The sequence below is a fragment of the Mugil cephalus genome, chromosome 7 (assembly GCF_022458985.1).
Source record: "Mugil cephalus isolate CIBA_MC_2020 chromosome 7, CIBA_Mcephalus_1.1, whole genome shotgun sequence".
Taxonomy (NCBI): Eukaryota; Metazoa; Chordata; class Actinopteri; order Mugiliformes; family Mugilidae; genus Mugil; species Mugil cephalus.
The window spans coordinates 22,127,270-22,148,017 of NC_061776.1; the positions used below are offsets into that span (position 1 = coordinate 22,127,270).

Genomic DNA, 20,748 nt, shown 5'->3' on the forward strand with positions numbered 1-20,748 from the left:
GTCGGAGGCTCATTTCCTTACCTTCCTCCTCTGTCTAACTTAGAAAATCTGCAGAAGATTTTGCCAACTTTTATTTTGAGGCGAGAGCACATCATTACCTCAAACTCTACCAGGTATTTAATAAACTTAATTCAATGGTAAATGTCTCATATATAAAAGCTGTTTTTGTGACCCAAATCAAATAAATTACAATAATTAAAATCTCATTAAATGATCGCTTTGTTCTAGTTAATTCTTTTATTTGCTGTTAAAGTGATAATTGAGGAAGAATCAATCGGTGCGGCTGGGGCTGACATCGCGTTCAGCACCCCGGACAGCGCCACGCATCCATACGTGCTGAGTGGACGCACCATAGGAGGGAGAGCAGCTCCGAGTTTGAGGCGGACTTCAGGAGGATCACGCTCTGAACACAGCGGGCTGGCGTTAGTGCAGTTTAATTTTTTTTTTTTTTTTTTGGTATTCTCCTCGAGACGCGCGAATATCGTCTGATTGCCGCTAGATTGTTACGCGGCTCTCAACTTTCCAATCCGACCGCCTGCGTGCTGCTGCGCTAACCCCTCCTCCACACTCCACCGCGCTCCACTCTGAACGTCAGCCGCCGGAGAGCGCGCAACAGCGGTTTAAACACGGGCAGAGAGGGAAGCTGTCTGTGTGCGAGACAGTGCGCATTGTAGACAGCCACACGGTGGAGCAAAGCCCAACCAAACTTTTTTTTTTTTTTTTTTCTGCTGCTGGCAAATCTCGAACACCCCACTCCCTCTGAACTGAGACACAAAGTTTTGACAACCCCAACAAACTATTTACTATCCCGCATTTCTGCTTGGCGGTACTTTTTCTACATTGACATTTTCAAAGCAACACGTGTTGCTCGCTACAAGACATACCTTGTCTTTCTTTTTTTTCCACACGACAACAAAGTGTATATATATATAAAACAGAAAACAAATGCCGCTCAGTGTACCACCGCAGTGACACCGGACTGCCATGATCGTGTCCAACGTGAGCCTGAGCGGCTGCGCGGGGGTCAACAGCGCTCTGTGTGCCGGCGCCGGGGAAGGGCACCTGGGGGGCGGATCATACCGAACGACCCTTTCCCCGACAGGGAACCTGGTCGTGGCCGTGTGCCTCGGCTTCATCGGCACTTTCGGACTTATGAACAACCTGACTGTGATTGTGCTCTTCTGCCGCTACAAGATGCTGCGGTCCCCCATCAACCTGCTCCTGATTAACATTTCCATCAGCGACCTGCTCGTGTGCGTACTGGGGACTCCGTTCAGCTTTGCGGCCAGCACACAGGGAAGGTGGCTCATAGGAGAAAGAGGATGCGTGTGGTACGGCTTCGCCAACTCCCTCTTTGGTGAGTAGCAATGCGGGAGGTGACGGTATTTGTCTTTTTTTCTATATTTAGGCTGCTCTCTATACATGTTTGTTTATTTCAGATGTGGCTGCGAGTGATTGTGCGCGGTGTGTAAGGGTCTTTTCCAAAGCAAACGAGCTCTTACGGTGTTAAGCTTCAATGCTGCCGTCGAAAAGGAGGTTTTGGAAAAATGAGACAAAATATTTGAGTTTTACCGGTATATCAAACTTCCACGGGAAAACCTGGAAATCCTGGCAGCAGGCGTGAAATACACGTTTTCCCGTAAAGTTGCTAATAAGCAAAATGTGAATCCGTAAAATCTTTTATTCTTTCGCTTACATGTGCCATTTCTGACCCCATCGATGTATTTTCTTGTCATTAATTTTGGGTGCAATCATCCAGCAGTGGCAGATCGTTACAGCAGCGATCGTTAACATCTTGTTCAAAGTGCAGATCATCTTATTCTATCTTACTGTTTGCGAGGAGCAGACTAATTCGGAGCCAGAATTCCCATGTTGCTCCTCATTAATGCATAGAGTACACATCCATGGTCCTGGTGATGCCTTCCCGTGCAGATGCGCCGGGTTTCGTCCAGGTGACGCGTTAAATATTGTCTTGTGCAGCTCTTGGTGGTGCGGCACTGGTCATTATCTCCCAGTGGGACTGCGTGAGTGTTGAATCACTTCCACAAATGTCTGAAGCTGTATGTGTATATTCATACCATATGATGTCTGAGGGTATTTATGGGAGCATCTGGTGTGCTTGGCGCTCCAACGCAGACGCTTAGTCATTTATTCAAATGTCATTATGAGGTCCAAAATAGTGTCACAGCAGTGTCAGCTGGTGATTTGGGCGCTGCACGTACTGTATAGGAAGCGGTGTGCAGTCTGCTATTAAATGACCAATGAATGCTTGTTATATAGTTGAGTGGTTGCCTGAGGCAAAGGAAGCCTCCTCGCTGTTCATTCAGCAGTGCGTCTCTGTGGGCTGCGGGGACACAGTCTAGGTCCAGGCTACCGCCGAGGCATCAGCGCTCCTTGCAGAATAACATCACCCAGGCTAAATTGTGTAATGAGAAAGGGAACGGAGGTTTTACCCTTGCCCAGGAGTGCTGATATCAATGCAAATGTCTGCAGAATGATACAACTGGGATTAAGGTGCACACTCATTCAGCTGGAAGTGGCCCAAGCTCGAATGCCATTAAAAGTCAAGGGCCCATTTCTGTAAGAATCAGGGGTGCTACATCACATTAAAGTCAAATTAAAATCTAATCATTACGTTAATCAAACTTCACTGAATGTGTTTCAGTCACTTGGACACACGTAGTTTGGAACCAAATTTAGGAAACAAAATTAATCTGTGCATCAAGCATAATAAAAAGTCTTCTGCTGGTTCTGATTTAAAGTTTTTTTAATGAACATGCTTTCTTGCTGTTGGTCCAGCTTATTGCTTTAAAAGCTTTGCATGGCATCCAAGCAACCTTTGAATATCACAGAGCCCGAGAGATTTGGATTTTAAAGTGTTCATTTTGTCTGTCTTTGGCGTTTGTGAAACAAGCTCTCTCGTAGTCCAGTCAAAGCATGTGTCGGCAGGTTGTGATTTGAAGCCAAGCTCTTAGACTGACTGATACTGTAGAGAAGATGCAGTTGGTATTAAAGATGTTTTAGCCCTCAAATGGGGCCATTTTTTGTTTGCAGTCAGATTCAAAAGCCCTCAGAGGTGTGTTTGATTACGCTGAATGTAGCCTCTAGAAGCCTAGAAACACGTTCATCTTCTTTTAAAATCTGTCCGCTGGTCATCAAGTGATATTATTGCCTTTCACAAGATTAAAAAAAGGTACGTTCGATGAAATATGAAGAGCCATTGAGCGAGACCTTGTCCTCCCTGTACAGCTGAAAATTGATTGAACATTAGTAATCCGCTGATAAATTTGGATAAAGGGCTCATAAATCTTTCACAAAGGATTCCCTCACATTCAGTTCAGTGCAGCTTATCTCCTGATGTGTACAGCATTGCTGTAAGTGGGGCAGCCACTGGTAACCACCCACAATCTTACAGCAACACACAGGCCAAACATCAAGGCTTCTGATACCCAGTGGAATTAAGGATTTCAGGTATTTGCCAGAGCAAGGTTATGGCTGACTTGGCCACCTGTCTGTGCATAACTTTCAAGTATAAGTAGCTGCGTTTAGTTTTTAGTTTTTCGCAAAATAAAAACAGTTTTTCTGAAATTTCGATAAAGTACAATTGTGCTTTGCAGGTACACGTGTTTCCATTGAAAGGTGTTTTGCGAATAAGCTGTAACTCTCGTAGAGTCTCGTCTTGCAATAGCCCATGATTCTCTCAAATTCTAGTCATGCAAGACGTTGAGGTGGACGCAGGCCCTGCCTCATCTCTGTTGATGCCAGTGATGGGAAATTGCAGGAAAAAAAAGGGGGGGGGGTTCATTGTACTTTTGCAATACACTTTTATACCAATACATCTGCAAAATCGCCTCACGAGAGTGTAAAAGTGTTTCAGTGATATTTGAGAGGTTTTTTGAGATGTAGGTGTTACCATTACCAGGTTTTTATTGCCACATTTAGGTTTTGCACATTCCTAGGGGTAATGGAAACACAGCAATTGTTTGTTGCTTAGAAAAAACGTCACTATGGATAATTTGATTCACTTGTAGTCTTTCTGTAGTGATTTGCAATATTTAAGGACGTATCTTAACAGTCACTTGGTGGTTTTGTTTCTCCTTGAGATCAAATCTTTGTGGTAGCCTTGTCTCTCTTTTGGAGTTACTTTGATGAAGTCCCACAGTTTGGTTTGATGTTTCTATGGTAGATTTGTTTCTCTTTTAGTCAGACCCCATGCATCATAAAGTCTAGTGTGTGTTTTTAACCAGCCCACCATGCTACGTTCTTTGATCTCCTTCTACAATCTTCACAATGTACAGTCGACTTAACAAAACACAATTTTCTTTCCTTAAAAACTACTGGAAACTGACAAAGTTTTAAATTCAAAACACACTCCTGAGCGCTATTTTCACTTTCTGTGAGATAAGTTGGCAATTTCCAGAACAGGATTACTTTATTTCAAGTGAAAAAAGAGCAAGCCTCTGTCATCCCTCAGAATCTGGATGCACTCTGTCTGTATATATATCCAGTGCCGCGCTAACTCAAGTGTTATAGTGAGATTAAGCGTCATCTGAAGATATGTAACGCTGACATCCACAAGGAGCCAATTTATTAAAACCTGTCTGACAGGACTTTGGCTTCTATGAACTAAAACATCGCTGGAAGACTGACTCATGTGTACGAGAGAGACAGAGACAGAGAGGGGGCTCACAGACATCATTAGAGCCTCCATTGGTTATAGATGAGTAATTCCTCAATGGACTCATAAAAACAGAGAAAAGAAAGAATGAGGGAGGATCAGAGACAGGAAAAGTCAAATTGATTGTTCAGATGAATAATGCTGGAGGCAACTCTGACAAAGCGATGGTGTCTGTCTTCACCTAACCCTCTATAAAGCCATTCTGAACGATCGATGTTCCTTCAAATTAGGGGACATCACTGTCACTGACAACGGACATAGTTAGCATGGTGTTAAGACGTCGCATTCCCGCTCCCTCTCCATCATCGATTTCTACTTTTCGCTCACAGTCTCCTGCTTTAAGTTTATCACGCCTCAGATTTTTTGACTGACTCAACGGCTGAAGACCCACCGCTTTGACTTCACGCCAAGAGCGCCAACTCAAGACAATTTGCGGAGACGCGCGTGCTCCCGCGTGCAAACTCACACTCTGTACTTTCTCCTCTGCCATCAGCCTCCTGGCACTCACTTAGCCACTGCACCTCTTCTCTCCCACTTCCTTGCATTTCCCTGCCTCTTTTTATTGTCTTCCATTATGCTGTGGGGGAAGGCTACCGCCTGCCTCCTGCCACAAGTGGCACCAAGTCACTGGATTAACACTGCATTGACGGGCCCACTCACCGCATATTGAAGTGAAATTAACCTCCTGCACAGGCACACACTCGCAGGCAACGCAGATGCGGGCAAAGAAAACAGATGATCTTGGGCTAAGGAGATGAAATGTGCATCGCGCCTGCACAGGCAACACCTGACCTGAGTGATGTTAATTTGTTACGACGGCATGTAGAAGTCCCAGCAGGGACAAGGAAAGCAGAACAATGCCGCTCCACGATAAAGGTCAGAGTGAGCGAACCAGCTAATGAGCCCGGGTGATAAATACTGAATAAAGCAGAGATAAAAAAATATGTTTTTTTTCGGGGGATGATAGCCATCGTATTATTATTATGATTATTATTATTATTAGTGTCAATTAAACCTGTCCATTTTGCTGGGAGACAGAACCTTCACCAGTCTTCAAAGAAGGCTTAAGCACCGGTGGCGAATGAGGAAAAGATGATGATGACTTTAAGAGCGAACGCGCGGCTCTGCTCAATCCTGTGCTTTTCATTCAAACCGTCTTTTCCTGGATATAGAATATCAGAGGAGCGATGCTGAACCACTGAGGGAACATCACAGAGACCGCAGAACAAAGATTGAGCTTTTCAAATGTCACATCGCGAGATGTTTCATCCTGAAATATTAGATTGAGATGCTGCGTTTTGTCCTGCCAGAGGATTAGAAAGCAGATAGAGGGTGATGATTTAATTCAGATGATGGGATTTTACGTCACCAATTACATTGATCCTTATCTATAGCAAGTTTAACCAGTGGAAATTATAGCAGATCTGCCTTTACAATTAAGTTTTCATGTTAAAAGTTAAGAATTATAATCACTAATGATTTTGAAAAGCCCGTGGCCAGAAGGTTTCAGTAACCGGTATTAAAATGACATGCCCCTGTATGTCTGCCATAGACCAAAGCTAATTAGCTTTATCAAAGTGAAAGTGGGATTTATTTTGGCAGTCTTTTAAATCTGGTTAATAGACACAGGAGACCTTTGTTGGCATCTTTCATCCTGCAGATTCACTGCTACACATGCTTTTAACCTGAGTCGAGAGGCAGGAACTCACACAGTTTAGTTCAGAATTTATGTTCTCTGCACTGAAGCATTTGTTCCCCACAGTGCATCAGGGAAACTAACACATGCGGTTCGGGTATTTACCAGATGTGACTGATCTGCATTAATTACAGTTTATTTGTGTGATTTTTAAAAGCTTTTCTTTTTGTTACATTCGCATCAGGTTGCCAGAGGAGTTGTTAGTGCTGGAGGGATCTCGAACACTGAATAAATTAAAAGCCCAGATGTAATTTTAGGTGGCGTAAACTCTCCCACATGGTAATGAAGTAAGGAAACTGGCACGGGAACGTCAATATAAAACATTATGAGAGGATATATATCATTGTACACTGGCATCGACATCGTTACTCCCACCAGAAGGGGGAGATAAACGTTCCTAACTACAGCCTGACATGCTTACGACCATTTGTGGTTTGGGGGGGAAAAAAAGGTCCACTGATGTTATTAAATTCAGACATTATCATATTTTACTGTACTTGGCACAGACAGTCATGGTTAAAAAGAAACCTGAGATTAGAATGAGATTATCAGAAGTAATAACAAGAGAGAAAGCAGCTTGTGGTCAAACTCTTCCCATTTCTCCTCACTGACAATGATGTAAAACTTCAGCTCTTACATCAGACATGAGTAACCACTCACAAAACATTAGGCGTTTCAATCCACAAGAAAGGCATCAGTTTTCTTTTCAGAAAGTTGGATTAATGGTGTTGATGTGGTCGACGGCCATTATTAGCCCAAGTTCAAGCTTCAATGAACTTGTAGAAAAGCTTCCTTTGTATGACATGCTATAATATGTATCCAAGTCAAGAAGATGTATTTCATTACTTTCTATTGTGTTTTTATGTGTGATGTCAACTTGACTTTCAGCACACATTAGTCGACTTTAAAGTTTTGAACCCCTAGTTTGCTGTAATGGTGCAACTAAAGCACCCAGTCAGTATCTATTGTTTCATCATTCATTAACCAATCATGTGCAAAACAGAGACACAACAAGAAAACTTCATTCTCTGTTATTAAAGATACATTTTGTTTTTCTTTTAAGATGTGGTTTAAAGCCCACTGCCGGCTGTGTTCAATGGTACATGAAAATATTCTGCTTTAAATAATAATTTGTGTCTGATATAGTTATTTTTTCTGTAAAAAAAATGGATGGATCCATGCTTTCATGTTGTTTACGTCAAATTCTGGCCCTGTCACTTGCCTTTCTATCATCTCCAACCAGTCTGTCCATCTTCCTCATTCTGATGCTCTGTTTGAACTTCAGCAAGTTGTCTTGATCACCTCTACATGCCTAAATGCATTGAATTGCAACCATGTGTTATCAAGCAATTGAACAGGTGTACCCAATAAAGTGGCCAGTGAGTGTATATGCTTCTCTCATTTAACAATCCATGATTTATTAATATATTTCTTAGGTGCATGTGTTTGTATTGTTGTCGCATTATTCTGTGCAACACCACACCAGTGTGTACCAATGACACCCAGCTATTATACAGATAAAGACGACATTTTAGTTCACTTCAATAAAAATTAAAATTGTCCCAAGACACTTTACAGAACCTCCTGGCTGATGTCAGTTAGCCTAGTGTTTCATTTCGACTCTCACAGATTGCAGACAGACAGTAACAGAGGATAAAAGTGCAGCACAGATAAGCAGAGTTGGGCATCTTCTGCAAAAAAAAATAAAAAAATATAATAAAAAATAAAATAAAATAAAAATCTGTTGTAAACATACAGTATTTGGGGACTGGGTGCTCTGAGTCAGCTCAGATCAAACAGAAACACATAAAGTGTGGTGACGATATTTTTTCAGTAGCAGAGGTAATAAAAGTCTGGTGCTTGGGATTCTGTGCAGGAAAAGTAAAATGCAAATGGGTTCAGTAGTTAGGGGCGTATACACCGTAGTTGCACAACACAAGCACACAGACACATAACTCTTCTGCAAAACCATGGCAGTTTACATTTATCTGTTCTTCTAATGCCTCTCACATTTTGCCCTCCTCACCTTTACATGCATTCACCATGCTGAGCAGTCACTGAAAGCTTCTATGAGAAGCTTTAAGAAGGAGGCTATCGTTAAACTCACATCTATATTCTGACTCCTTTCAGAACCTGAAGAAAAACACTAAACCCATTTGTCAGAACCTCATCATGCTGTAGGTGACATTCAACCTTTGTCTTGTGTAGGTCTGGGGACACACAGGATTTAAGACTGCTACTAATGACTTAGGACTCAAACTATGGTCACACAAAGGTATTAGAAGAATCGTGGACCTTTTTTATTGGTGAAACACTGATGTGTTTAATGAAATCAAAGATAAATTCAACATTCCACAATCTCGCATTTTTTTTTTAATACCTACAGCTGCGTAGTTTTATTCACTCTAAGTCATTCATATCAGTGTCCCCCTTTAACGGTGTCAGAACGGATTGCAACCCAACATCAGTGAAGCAAAGGCCAAATCTCTACACTTTAAAATATATTCTCTTCTCATTCTGAAGTCATCCGACTCAATAAGGAGGTCATGGGGTGAAGAATGGAGTCAAACATGCTCAAAAGCACAGAGCCTTTCAGTTAACTCTTAACTGTAGCTGACACAATGTAACTGGATAATGAGGACCAATATTACCCCAGAAAAAATGAATAAATTCAATCCAGACATTCTAGACACTTGACTTATATTGACTAGACTCATAAAGGTACCCTCTCCCATTGTAGTTGGGAACGTGGGAAAATTCCATACCCCTCCTATCTCTCCCAAATTCTGTATCTTGGGCCTCTACCCTGGAAATCTTTCCCTAAAACCTCATGAAATCAAATTGATAAATCTTTGCCTTGTTCATTCAAAATGCCTCATTGCCATGTACTGGAAGAATATATCATGCCCCCCTTTTAGTCATCGGCTTAAAGATTTATCCTAAAAAAAAAAAAAAAGAAGCTTTAAGAAGCTTCTAGTTCAGGTACCTCCATTGTCTCTGTAAATCAATGCACATTAAGGAGGGCCTCATGGATCATGTGGACTTCCAAACTAAGAACAAACAGGGTAAAAGAAAAAAGCAGAGGGAGTCAGCACAAACACTTATCTCCAGCCTCGTGCTGCTCAGCCTCTCATACACTCAGAGAGATGTTCACTGAGAGGTTGCAGAAAGGAAAGAAAGCTTCTCAAAATATCTGCATTCAATTTCATTTTATTGTCTCTGACATGCCGCCGTTAATAATTTACCACAGTGGATCCGCTGTAGGTTCCAGAGTGTGATCTGAAATATTTGATGATTCTGTTTGCTCAGTTTTACTTCTCTCTAGCAATTATGTTTTAAATCACACCGTCCCTGTGAACTGATAAACCATAAAGCTCCTTTTAGTTGCACTTCTGATTTCAGAATGAGATGTAAGGCTTTTCATCACAGTGACTGTGCGTGCTTTCCTCACTACAGAAGATAAATACTGAGGCAGAGCACACTCCTCTCCTGTCTCTATTTTATGGTCCTATTAAATGTGAAATAACAAAGTCAGACAACACCATGCTGACCAGAATCATGTGTTTGCTTATATGCTGGATTTTATTCTGTGTTTACTCTTCACATTGCATATTAACCCAGAATTTGTGCGTCCGACTACATTGGACGCACACATATAATGGTTTCCTATGTATGTGTGTGTGTCCCATCTGTCCCATAGGTATTGTGTCCCTGATCTCTCTGGCTGTCCTCTCCTACGAACGCTACAGCACCATGATGACCCCCACTGAGGCAGACTCCTCCAACTACTGCAAGATCTCCCTGGGCATCATTCTGTCCTGGGTGTACTCGCTAATCTGGACCATGCCACCACTCTTTGGCTGGAGTCACTACGGTCCGGAGGGCCCTGGGACCACCTGCTCTGTTGACTGGAAGGCCAAAACAGCAAATAACATATCTTACATCATCTGCCTGTTTGTCTTCTGCCTCATTGTGCCCTTCCTGGTGATCGTGTTCTGTTATGGGAAGCTGCTGTATGCCATCAGACAGGTGAGTCAGTGTAGGGATGGGGGAAGACACAGGGGAGCCTGGGTCTCCTGTCTACATTTTCTGATTTGTTAAAGGTCATGTTCACATGACATTATTAGTCACGTGACGAAATTAGCCCCAGTACACCGGTGGCTGTAATTTAACTTGACAGAGAAAGCAGCACTCACGTAGCACGTGAAGCTATTTGTGTCGTCCGCTAATAAAATTTCAAATTTTATTGGCTGATTTAATCTTACCTACATTTGTTCATATTATTATATTATTACCACATTTCAACAGCTTATGTTTAGTATCACTGGACAAGCTGCTGCTATTTGCTGCAAAATCCAATATCCGCTTATGGTAATTTAAAGATGAAGTGATACAAAACACATGCTGCTATTTGATGTTGGGTGCATCAATTCATCTGCCTCTCTTCTGATGCCTGGTGCCCCATCACTCTGGAACGGGGGTAAATCTGGACTCATCAGACCACATGACCTTCTCCCAGAGTCCAATATTTATGCTCCCTAGGAAACTGAAGCCTTTTTTCCAGTTAGCCTCACTGACTACACAGCCTTTCAGTCCCAATCCCTTGAGTGGAAATGCTCTTACTTTCACTATTAAACAGCCCTGAGTTCTCCTGTTGTTTTTCTTTGATTTGATTTCACCAAATGTTTAAGTGATCACCAGTCACAATCAACTAGAATTTCTTTCCGACCACATGTCAAACATGATAGTTCCCCACTGTCCTTGCAGTTTTTAATAATGCCAGTGGTTTTACCCTTCTCAAACAACATCTTTTCCACGACCACGGATGTGTCTTTTGACATGGTTGTTTAAGAAACGAGAAGCTACTCATTGTATCAGTTGGAGTTAAATAATTGCTAGCTGAAAGATAATTGCCCATGCAGTTATTATCAAATAGGAGACAAGTACCTATTTGCTTAGTTAAGTCCAGGTGGTGACTTCTTTTTGGCCCCACAGTGTATCTCAGTAACAGTTTGTTACTGTAACCACCTAAGAGGTAACATAAGTGTTATGAAAGTTGAATAACTTCTATCACACAAAATATAATAACCAAGGGACGCATCATTACTTCTCTGCCAGCCGATTCAGCAGATGTGGGGAAACTCAGAGGAACGGGAAGACATAATTATATCAAAGCCTCTAGACACTTGCCCCAGCTATAAATGATATATATTAAAACAAGTAAAAACTACAATATTGACTCCTGCAGTGTAAAATCCCACAAGAGACAGCGCCTTTGTGTTTCTATTAGGACAGGCGCTTTGGACTGTCACCTAAATAGAACAGAATGTGTATCCTGGACTCTAATTAGATAGAGAACATAAAAACTGCACTGTACCCGCGTAAATAAAAATTATGCAATGAAATGGACAAAGACATTGGACCAGTGACACAGCAGTGAACATTTTGTCTGTGAGAACGGAAAACACTGACGAAACACTTTATGCTTTTTAAAAGTTTTAAAGAGCGATGTCAAGTGTAAGTGCAGACCATTTACCATAATGGTTACACTATACAGTAAGCTACTCATGGATTATGTAATGACATTGATTATTTAATGTCTCAGACTTAAAGCTGCTGCATCATCTTTAAAGTGAGTTAGGTTAGATTCAGTATCATTTCTATGCTGAATATGTGCACCTTGAAAACCCTCCTTTAGTGGTCAGCATCAACATCCATACCTTAAAAGCATACACCACAGTGACTTGCCCACAACTGGTTTCTGGATGTTAAATCAAGTTAGTAACTTCAAATGACTTCTCACAAATCAGTGGAGCAATACCTACAGATGGTTTATGAACTATTCTTTCGCCATGAAGCTGCAGTTTGAAAGCAGAGCTAACTATGGTTCCAAACCATAAACTGTGGGCATAATACGCTGAAATTACCATGGGTGCAGTTACTGTAAATCCATATGAGCCAGTGTTTTTAGTGAGCAGATCGTTGTACTGCATGTTCCCTCTAAGTACTCTAAGTACTCTATAAATCCACTACATCTCACTTTTCCGTCTTGTGCATTACACACATCGTCACACGCTGCGACTGAACTGGACCTGATTAGACACTGTCACACGCATTATATATTTCTCAAAACATTAGGCACAGGAACATCTGCAAACTGAATTTAAAGCCTGTTCAAAGAATGTCATGGCTACACATGATCACATATAGGGAACAAGGTAACATTTTCTTCCAATGATCCAATTTTCTTCCATTTTCTTCAAATGATGAAGATTATGACTTTTAGAATAAATTACCCAGGAACCATAAAGCGCCATTGTCACTGCTACTACCTCCAGGGACGGTGTTCAGTTTAGCTACTTTAGAGAGGATACATGCTTCCAACTGGAGCAGTGTGTCCTAAAAAGTGAGTCCTAAATGTAGCTTAGTTAACTGTTGCCTTGGTTTTTTTTTTATTTTATTCCTAGGTTTTACGCAAAATGCAGCACTAATACAAAACAATACACTAAATGCAAATGAATTCAGTTAGTTTCTTAAAAATGGGCCAGAAATCACATGTAGACAAATGTAAATAAATTAAAAGAAAGGCCACAAAATGAAACCAATACATTTGTACATTTTGATTAGCAATACAATCTGCAGCTGGAGTAGAGGATGATTTAATTTGCATACAGTTAAAAGCTGAAATTGAAAAATTAAGAAGCAATACTGTTTATTTAAACAGCAAATACAACTGGACCAAGGACAGAACCTGGGGGAACTCCCTTTATAACAATAATATATTGGCCCTGATTGAGATTAATAAATATTCAGCAGTGGCTGTCTCCTGTGGGATGAGGAGGACAGGAGACTGAGTTTGCTTGGATTTCCTTCTCTCACCCCCATGGCACTCCCACTCTGGGGAACGCAAACATGTGTGCAGACACACACACAGAAACAACAGAAACACAGTTTGTTCTCTGATCCATTTTTTTTTTTTCTTTTTCAAGATTACAACTCATTCAGAATCTGAACCATCTTTCCTCAGATACAGTCTGTTGTGCATGTGTGTTTGCTCGTGCTCTGTCTGCCCTGACAAATTGCTCAGCAGCCTGGTGTGTGACACTGACACCGCCCTAAACAGAGCTGAATAATAATCTAACAACAACCACCTGGTCCTCCTCCTCATTGTATGTTTTCCTTCCCTTTCCAATTTTGCGTTATACAAACTTTACCAGTTTTTTTTTCTTTTACCATGTTCTTTCTCTTTTGCACTCCTTATCTATTTACTGTCGTTCCTCACTATGAATTGCACCAAGTTCTTTGTACTGATGAAGAAGAAGGCAGCTAGGGAAAGTAATAGTGTTTAGTTCGCTTTCTCTATCTGTCTTTGTCTTGGCTTTTCCCTACTTTCCTTTCTCTCTCATATATCTACTCTGCTTCAGCTTTAGCTTCTTTGTTTCTTTTTCTTACACTTTGTCCCTTCTTTGTGCAGGGTTATGCATGTATTCCTAATCTTTGCTTGTTTTAATAGCTTCTCCCACTGACAATGGTATACGTTAGACAGAAGCTATAGTTCTCCCTGTCAGGTCACTTGGGGTACTGTAACATCAGCAGGGGCAGATAAAGGAAGTTAAGCAACTTGTCCAGTAAAAGTTAAAAGAGCTGAACTCCCTGGTCTAATAATGTGAGGCTCACTGGAGCAGTCCACATGGAAAAGACTGAATCAAGCTTGGGTTTAGTCTAGGTTGATGTGATTTCATCCTCGTGCTCGGTCTAGCCAGCTGTCTGATGTAAAGGACGGCACATAGGGAGAGAGTACGAATATTTTACTTTACCTCTTGTTCAACATTAAACTAAGCATCACTCATCAAATGCTCTCTGGATTTTTAAGAAAAAAAAAAAACAAGAAAAGAAAGAAGAGAGGCAGGCAGGCAGACTCAAAGAGCCCGGCTCTACTTGCTTGCTCCATCATTACAGACATCTTTCGTCTCTCCCTGTAATGGGAAACTGAGGTCTTTATCGGTGTCGAAAAAATATGCTCCTGTCACAGATCATATTCAAATAGTCTTCCAGTATATTTCTACAGGGACTAAACGGAAAACGCTGGACAGTTATGTGTGCAATTTATTTCCTTGTCATCATGTTCTGTTTGCAGAATAATGCTAAGTAGGAAAAATATATCTGGAGACAACATTAAGTTTTGAAATCACCATTAACCTTCACATTTCTTCATATTTAGTTCTTCTGTCTTTTTCTCAATAGCTGTGCAGGTTGATATTAACAGTGTAAAAATAGGTCTCTAAAATGAGTCCAAGGTATAAATAGGGGTTGTGAAACACAGCCCCTCTTAGCTGAAATCCCCAAAGACTCTATTTGCCTAAATATGTCAGGCATGGACACTTGGGAATCCTCCTTAAACAGCAATATGCAAATAAAGCATGAGGACTGATGGGACTGACCAGCAGTGACTGATGGAGTAGTATTTTCAACAACCGCAAACACAGCAAATGTCACCGAAGCAGTTTGTTGGCCCTGGCATGTGCTGTACTGTTAATTATCAGTTAATTAATTAATCAGTGGCTGTGTTATCGCTGGATTCCAGTTCAGGATATGTTAATGTGTTTAAACCTTGAACGCTCTGTTTCTAGTATTTGCCGACCGGTTCAGGGAGTGAAGGAACATGAAGCACTGCGCGGGGGATGGTGACAGAGTTTTTGATATCATCATTTCCAAAGGGACAGCGTGTACTGATGTAGCTGAAAATGACTTGGGTTGAGATTAGGAGGAATGAACTGTGTGCTCTCTTGACCCTTTCATTTCAATTGAGAGCTCACGGATACTTTTTCAGCAACAGCAACATGTTCTGACAGTTTATAGAACTTCAATAATTTTACACCCAATTAGACTGAAATCACAATGAAACTTGTTGTACTTGTAATACTACTCTACTAATATATATTTGGGAGTAATTCTGGGAGGCTCCACATTTTTAAGGATTCTTTCAGTGTTTAAATATCTCCTCCACTCAAGCCAAAATGCTGCAAAATAACGTGTAAAGACCTCAGAGATAAGCTTGTCTGAAGATCCCATTTGTATACTCACACAAAGCTCAACAGTCAAACATGAGGAGCTGCTGTAAAAATAATACTACCACGAAAGGGGGTATAAATAATCTATAAAAACTAAATTCACGTATGCACACTGGTATGTGCACTTACATATGTACACTTAGTAGAATATTGAAATTCTATATTTACAAAAATCTGCTTTACAACAGAAGAGATGATTCAACCAGTCCAGTTCATCATTTCCTAACCAAAGCCTTTCTGACAGAACCTTTCCTCGGCAACACCAGGTGTTTTTATCATAACAACCGAAAACAGCTTCTCGTAGATCCGTGACACTTGAAATGACCTGGATGAAAACGGAAAAGCAGGACTAAATATGCAGACGCACACATACGCGCGCATGGAGTGGTCTTTGGTGAGATAACAAGCGGCTCACTTCCTTGCCTCAGCGTCTTTACCCTTGGTCTAAATTCATTAGGTGACTCATGTGTCCCTGTGGGTATCTACTCGTTCTCTCTCAAGTGCTACAACATTTTTCCAACACCCTGTAGGCAGCGGACATGGCGGCAGACATGGAGACAGGGAGGGCAATGAAGATATCAAGAAGAAGAGAAGATGCGTGGGGGAGGGGGGAGTGAGAGACTGTGACTGCTGGGGTCCTAATTTTGCGCTGGCCTACATCAGATATGTAGTGACCTTGTGCCGATCAAGTGCTAACGTCCTCAGCTACAAGTTGATTGTATTTGTCCCCCACCTTAATCCATTTGGGAATTTTGTGACACGCTTCACATTTCACAAAAAATAGGCCGAGAGTGCACCTGTGGGGGGAATTTATTACAAAATAGCCACTTGAGCCTCCACCCACTTATAAGACATCCATAAAGATACTAGGCTGATTTGATCGTTGCAGAGATGCAGCATTGTTCAAATTCCCCCATTTCTTCAAAGCAGCACCATTTTAAAATACCAGATTTAATTCCTCTCCGTTAAAACGACTGACATTAAGCCAGCAGCACTTATTGCTGTTTTCTCTAGTGCCGAAACAAACTGTGAAGGAATCAGACTATGGGTGAACAAAAACATCCGGCTACATGGAAGCTGGCAACATGAAGCTGATGCAAACTCTTGGCATTACGTGACCTGCATTGAATCACAGCTTGGCAGCGTCGACGTTTTCCACTAATAGTATTATTTCGAGTGTTACTGCAGTACTGGGAACTGGCTCCAGTGACGTCTCACTGCGCCAGTTCCCAGTACTATTTACTCACAAACTTATTTAACCGCAGCGTTGAAGGAAATAATGCATCTTGGAAGATGGTGGCAGCTTTTGTGGGATTAACAGGTATGTAGTCACATTTTTTAAAGGTATGACAACGTGACGCAGACAAGCACTTGAACTCACGTGACAGAACACTAATTAGCTTTTATAAATAATTCATCACTTCAGGCATGACATGATTTGAGCTTTTCAAATGTGAGGACTTGTTTTCCCTGTAATTTTAATGTATTTTGATTAGCCAGTCTGACAAAGATACAAATCTAAAATGATAGACTTGATGTTTAATTAGCTCACTGAGGCCATGATCAGCAGGTTACTTGATAGGAATAGCATTCTTCTTTTATTTTTATACATGACATTAGCTGTTTTATTTTACACCTATTGTTGTTATTTGTTTCAGCGTCTTTTGAAAGGGACTAGAGTGCAGAAAAGAAACTGCTGCACATACTGAATGTGTATCAGAGACACAATAAGTCAACAAATCGTGTCTATTTACACCCCTGGTTCCAAAACTTTGCAGCAATGCTTCCTTGTGAACCCTGATCACATGTTTTTCATACAGTCCAATATCACAAATTTGCCTTGAGAGGCTTAACAATCTGCACAACATCTGTACAGCATCTGTCCTGAGACCCCCGACTCGAGTGACGCTCATTATTCAGAATCTTCCATTTCGTCTGTTTTCTGCGTCCCGTGGGAGCGGTAACTCTTTTCACCAGAAGGCAGCAAATGTTTACCAGCAGTGTGTTGTTATCGAACCATTTGGGCTGGGGCTTGACTTCCACTCTCTCCAGGGGAACAGCAGGAAAAAAAAAGTCCAAGAAAAACAAACAGAAATCAGTTCCACCGTTCACAATTTAAAAGTGAGTCTCTGGTCATGAATATGTTGTTAGATGAGGATTCATTGAGGAAAGAAAACTTTAAATTTCTCCAGTCATCTCCTCACCAGTCCTTTACAAGCGAAGACTCTCCTTGGAAGAGTGATTAAAGACATCTTCAAGAAACTCTTCAAGTTCGGTTGCCCTTGTTTCAGTTTATTTTTTTTGTATAACGAATAGAAAAGGTCCAATGTAGCGCTCACCAAAACTCCCGGACCAGTAGACTGCTATAATATCTGCTCTGGATTCCTGGTCACGTAGTATAAAAAAAACCTGCCGGTCACATCCAAGCACACTGCTGCTACAAACTCATGCCTGTGTTTATTTCTTGGTTCACATTATGACCTCCGATGTTCTTCAAGCCACACACATAGACACACACACACACACACACACACACACACACACACTATACGCTCAAGCACCGGCACAGCCAGATAGAAAGAGGGAACACTTGGGATGAAAATGACTTGCACTTCTGCTTGAGATGAGCTTTGTGGAGGACGAGGTGAGGGGGGTTGAGACCCGGCTGGGAGATTATAACACAAATTAGTTCTCTGACAGATGGGTACCAGGATGAAGCCCATGCTGTTTGTATGTGTGCTCAAGTGTCTCATTGTCTTGCTGTGTCCTTGATCTGTTTACTTGTTTTCCCTGTATTGCCTCTACCTTCTTCGCGTCCAACTCCAACTCTGTTCCCGCTCCTCTGAAACGTCTCTGGACCGTTATGGTTATCTTACATGTGTGTGTTTATCATTCTTACTCTCACATCTCCACACATTCGCACTTTGATTGTCCCCGTGAGTGCCTTACCTTTCTGAATCTTTGAGCGCACACAGAGCCCAACCACGGCTCATTTCATTTTCTGCAGCGACTGCTTCAATCCGAGCTCCCGCACTCGCTGTTTTAACTCTCCTCTAAGCCCCCTTACTTTTATTTCCTCCATCTCTAAGCTCTCCGTGTGCCCTCTCCACACATTCCTTCCCTTTCACGTTGCCATTATCATCCATCTTTATCACCTTGGTTGCCTTAGCTGCCATTATCATTTCCATTCCATCTCTACCCCTCATCTCCTCTGCAGAAAGACGACCACAACAGAACCAGCCTAAGAATTTATGTGCATTTTTTTTTTTAATCATGGTTGAATTTTCTACATCCAGAGAAAACAAACCGGAGACAATCTGTTGACTCCTTGGGGAATATTGAATTTTGAAACAAAATAGGTCAGAGTACTCCTATAGAGCTACTTTGACCTGATGAATGCTGCAGTAATAGCAGCGTCTGTACCAGCACGTACAGAGCGGCCCATTACGAGGACTGTAGCTTTGAGATCCCTGACATCTGCCAGCTCCTCACTGCCAATCTGTGGACATGTGGAGAACATGTGCAGCGTGCACTTATCTGTAGCACCAAGCTGTGAGACGCCAATCAGATGGACCCTATTGACAGTTTAAATGACAATTTAATTGAGACATGCCTCCTCTAAATGATGGCCAAAAGGGCTGCCAAGGCCTAAAATCCATTTGGGAACTATAAAGAAATCTGAGTCTGGTGAAAGGGAAGCCTTTATCTGATTTTTTGAGTAACATTGATAATGTTGTCATCACTAGTAATAATTAAGATCCACTTATATGCAGACAGAAATCAGCAGAGAGGAGACAATCATGGTAGTAACCGACATTTAGTGTCACAGCAGTGCTCGTGTAAACAAAGGGTCGGCTCTCATGTCCCTGGAGACGTAAACAGCTTCAGAATAAGACCACAGACAGCCATCAGATAATCCAGCTCTTCCAAAGAGGTCACCGAAGTCACAGACTGCTCTGACACGCTAGCAAGTCGCCCAGACATTTTTATATTAATGTTCAGCACAAGGGACAGAGCCTCGTAACACTGTATTTTGCATCATTTAGCACAGTTGAATCTACTTAATCTATTTCTTATTTAGTATGGAAGGTCATTTTGTAAGTCTTCACTGGGTTCATTACGTGCCAAATGGGCTTTTGAAAAAGTGTTAAAATTTAGACAGGGACACATCTGGCTGAATCAGAATCAGAACAAACTTCACTTATCCCCAAAGGGCAATTAGGAAAGAGTTGTAGGGAATCGTGACTCAAGTTGATTTTTAAAATGATGTTTAACTTTCTGTTTTCAATCACCAGCTTTGTTTAACCGATGCCTGTTATATGTATATTTGTAATGGACGTGGATTAGTAACGTAGGACTTTTATCTAATCTCAGAAATGATCTTTCACTGAGGGAACACATTTCTCTGAATTATCTAGTATCTGTACATCATCTATATGACCTCATAGCAGACTGAAGGTAACTCACTTAAATGACCATATTAACTCTAGTCCCTTAGGTTAACCTTCAGACAACTGAACACTTTCATCAAGTTTAATCCTCAAACAGCCCATTGAAGCAGTCCCAAAGCGAGAGCCAGACAAAATATCCTCACTTTGCAATCTCAAACTAGTCCCCACAGGGACAGTCAAACAACAATACACACAAACAGCTCAACACGAGTAAAATGACCATCTGCAAAATACAAGACTCTTTCTACCATCCACAAAGTACTTATATTTACAGTGAATGTATCTGTTTGCTAGAATACCGTATTACGGAAATCCAAGCAATCCAAAGCTCTAATGCGATTTTTAAAGGTGTATTTGGAATGAATATATTTTAAAGTACTTACAGTAATGAACACACACATAACTAATGTCAGACCTTTAGAGTGCTCCCAAATCTGCATGCTTCTATATCAGGCCCCTCCATATCTGTCTGTGTGTAAGCGACACCGTAATTACATTTCAACCTTGTACTGCATTCACTCAGAGAAATTTCAGATAACAAAATTTGTTGCACGTGAAGCAATTTACAAAAAAAGCATGTGCAAGCCTTTAAAAGTGCAGGTACCACGGAACCTCCTCAGAGCTCTCCTCCTGAGAGCTATTTTAGTGCCAGCAGGAGGATGTATTGATAGTTCAGTTCACAACTGAAATGTGCAGTGCAGTTATTTGAAAGAGCTAAAGGGTTTTCTGGCTGCCAGAATAATAATGTATATTAAAAAAGCTGATAGAGCTGATAGAGAAACTCAAGGTATTTGCGGGTAGAAGTTATAAGTCCTCTGTATCTCAGCTCCCATGAGGAACTTTTAATTGATC

General features: G+C 41.3%; 1 protein-coding gene across 1 annotated transcript in view; it reads left to right on the forward strand.

Moving 5' to 3' along the window:
• The first annotated feature begins 547 nt into the window (after positions 1–547).
• Positions 548–20,748, forward strand: part of LOC125010138 (vertebrate ancient opsin-like) — a 57,132-nt gene continuing 36,931 nt past the window's right edge. The window contains exons 1-2 of the mRNA XM_047588511.1: positions 548–1,357; positions 10,075–10,403. Of these exons, the coding sequence (XP_047444467.1) occupies positions 985–1,357; positions 10,075–10,403 (702 nt within the window). The 5' untranslated portion in view covers positions 548–984. The remainder of the gene's footprint in view (positions 1,358–10,074; positions 10,404–20,748) is intronic.